General features: G+C 36.9%; 1 protein-coding gene across 1 annotated transcript; it reads right to left on the reverse strand.

Moving 5' to 3' along the window:
- Positions 1-358: 358 nt before the first annotated feature.
- LOC146538534 (uncharacterized) lies at positions 359-2544 on the reverse strand. The gene is made up of 4 exons (XM_085187062.1): positions 2432-2544; positions 1162-1481; positions 645-816; positions 359-428 (listed from the first exon to the last, which is right to left on the reverse strand). The coding sequence occupies exons 1-4, from the start codon at positions 2542-2544 to the stop codon at positions 359-361; spliced, it is 675 nt and encodes a 224-aa protein (XP_085043188.1).
- Positions 2545-3255: the final 711 nt, after the last annotated feature.

Raw genomic sequence — 3255 nt, forward strand, 5'->3', positions numbered from 1 at the left:
TTTCTAAATTAGATGGTCTCTACTCAAAAATTCCTTCAGTGAAAATAGAGAATATTTTCAGTTACATATAATAAACATGTAGATAGAAGATAGTGTTTAAAAAAGTTATCACTTCGTGCCAAATTGTAGGTTCACGGGAAGTACCCTATAGATTTAATTACGTGGCAAATTTGAAACAATAAGCAGTTAAATTGATGCATAAATAAGATTTTTTTTTAGATTAGGCGTGACAGACAGGCGGCTGACGGCTAACAAAGCGATCGACGATTTGAGGTACCGAACCCTAAAAATAAATAAATTACAACGGGAATAAATTGTATTAGGTATTTATTAATTGTTTTATATTATTTTGCTAATGCTATTTTATGTCATTGGGATTAAACATATACGACGTATGTGTTTGTAAGTTCAGTTTTATAGTAGATGGTCTGTAGGTACAAAAGGGGGTGTTATCACTAATTCCTGATTCTTATGTTAAATTTGAGAAATAATTAAATACAGTAGTATACACATACAATATTTAAATGTTATCCATTCGTCGAGCCTACTGTACTCATGGCCAGACCCTCTATAAAAGTAGTCTAGACTCTAAGCACGCCCTAGCTGCCTACTTGCAGGGTATAAATGAGCATAAGTATACCAACCCTTTCTTAGGTTTTTTCCACTTCTTGGAAGCCGTTGTGATCAAGCCGAGCTTTTGTAATTCCTTGTAGTATTTTTTTTGTTCTCTGCGTTTCTTTTTGGCTTCTCTCTTCTGTTTCTCCAGAAATATTTTTAGTTCTTTTTCGACGTCCATTACCGTTTTGTTTTGTTTATCTATATAAGGCCATATCAATATTTATATTTAAATATTTATTACTTTTTTAACTGCACGCTATATCTCCGTCACTGGGTAGGCAGTTCAGATGCTCTATTCCTATTAAGACACATCCGTTCCTCACTTTCACTGCTAAATTCTGTAGATATTGCGTGTTGAATGGCGGAACTCAACACCGCGCTTTGCCTCGTTACCAGAGCGGGGCTGCAAATAAAAGTTAGTGCTACATATGGATAGCTTACTTTCATTAGTAAATAGCAATTATTCGGAGACTCCTCAATGAAAATCAGAGAATAATCCCTAAACCTCAATAAAATTGTGAAGAATAGACAATCCAAACTCACTGCCCACCGCAGATTCACCATAGTCATCGAAAACACCTTTCTTCTGTTTCAAATATTTCTTTTCGATTTCATGCATCATGTTGCACAAATGCATAATAGCTTTGCTATGCATTAATATATTTGAATAAATATAAAACATATAGTTTACAGGGGCGTAGTTGGCCCATTCTTTCTTCATGAATCTCTTTTCGACCATGTGGTACAGTTCTAAGATAAGTTGGTATCGGTAGATGACTTCGTGGGTGAGGTACCCAACTTCAAATTCTAATGTGTTTACATACAGGGTACGTATTTCGAAATAGCGGCGTAAGTCCCATAAGCTGAAAAAAAATAAGGTGTTTAGGTCTTTAGTGTAATATCCATCCAAGGCTTATATGTTAGAATATAGAGGACATCGCAGTGGCTCAGTGCCTGACTGTAAACTTGACAGTTGTAGGTTCATTTCTCACTCATTAGAACGGAAAAATAAAGTCAGGAGCCTGCACGGGGCTTTTAACAATTTAAACATCGAACTCACAACCATCGCATCTACAATAACTTTCCTTTTATATTGCTTTCAAGGGCGTACCTAGAGGTATTTTCGGGGAGGGTTTCTGGATTTTAGGATAGATATCCATTTTTTTAGTAAAATTTCTGGGGTACGAAACTATTCTGGGGTACACCTCACACCCCCTTTTCCTACCCTCATGATTACTTTAATGATTGTTCGGTGTTATTAAAATTTCTAAGCGTTATTTGTTCCGACAATTAAATCAATTAGTTTTTGATCGATTAATTTCTATGATATTGACATATCGTATCTGTAGTCTATACATAACCCTATTTTTACCTTTACCTCGAACGATAAATGACTGAAACAGAAATTTAATTGAGATTTGAGAACATGACACATAGGCACAACAACAAAGCGATAGTTGTAGGTTCGTTTCATTTCTCAATTTCTTAGACCAGGGACCACTTAGGGTCAACCAGGGGTGTTCCCAGATAATTACAATATTGAGCCATTCAACTTGGTTCGCGGGCAACGGCAATCACTTAACATAAATAAGAAACAAAAAAATCTACTTCACGCTGTATCACGCACACAATAGGGCAGGCAAAGGGAACCTAAGAAGAAGAAATGGAAATATAAATTTAAATAAATCCCACAGCCATTCGATTGTATCAACACTTAGTGCCTCTGCGCCACGACTGGCTTCAAAGATAAATAAGAAACAAAGAAAAAAAATAATATAAAAAAACAAAAAAGAAAAAGGAAAAACTGACTCACGCAGCTCTATAAGTCACCGACGTCATATAGCACGCCAGCACCTTATCCCACTTGCCCCCATAGTGGCTGTAATACAGCCAATTGTAGAAGAATTGTCTCCTCGTTTCATTCATTATAGTTTCAACACTTGTTGGCTTATAATCTAAGTAATTACAAATTATTCTGAGTTCCTGATTTCCCCGCTCTGGTTACGAGACAGAGTGCGGTGTTCAGTTGCGTGGGGAAGGAAGTGTCTCAACGCCAGCCCTAGGTCTGCTTACTCTGCTGCAGGATATAGCATATTGTTCACAAGATGGTTTAACTTTTTCAATAAATAAAGAAAGAAAACGAAGAGAGACTGGAATCCGCGCCTCTTGTTTATCGGCCAGGCACAACGTTGTTATGTGACGGAGTTCGATACCGTGTGGCTTAGCAGTAGCAAACATGAGGAGCAGGTTCGAGTGTCACATATCACTTTTTTTACATTTTTACATAAGTATTTCTTTAGCTTTTTTGAGCTTCACGCTGAATCCCGCATATAGGAGGGTGGGCAGAGGGAACCTTGGAACCTGGTGAAAAGACACTCCGTTCCCCTTTTTTGTGTCCCTGCGCTGCGACGACGGCCTTTATTATGTGATTACTAGCAATAAGAAAATAAGTAAAAAATATCCCTCGTTATTCTGGTTGTGGTATTGTCATCGGAATACCACAACCAAAAATAAATAAATACAAAATCTATAAAAATCTTCGAATCTATAAAAATTTTGCACCATTCCGTTCTTCACCTTCTTTCCCCCTATTAAAGGCATATTGCAAGTTGAAGGAGATCTTAGTGATTGAAACAT

Source organism: Heliconius melpomene, chromosome 6 (genome assembly GCF_056956725.1).
Source record: "Heliconius melpomene rosina isolate 202511_hmr_F chromosome 6, ASM5695672v1, whole genome shotgun sequence".
Lineage (NCBI taxonomy): Eukaryota > Metazoa > Arthropoda > Insecta > Lepidoptera > Nymphalidae > Heliconius > Heliconius melpomene.

Excerpts from the sequence above, each read along its gene's own strand:
- LOC146538534 (XM_085187062.1), bottom strand. The coding sequence starts at position 2,544 with ATGAATGAAACGAGGAGACAATTCTTCTACAATTGGCTGTATTACAGC. Across the intron at positions 1,482-2,431 it reads TCGGTGACTTATAGAGCTGC|CTTATGGGACTTACGCCGCT; the intron begins GTGAGTCAGTTT and ends ATTTTTTTTCAG. Across the intron at positions 429-644 it reads TGGAAAAAACCTAAGAAAGG|ACCATCTACTATAAAACTGA; the intron begins GTTGGTATACTT and ends TTGTACCTACAG.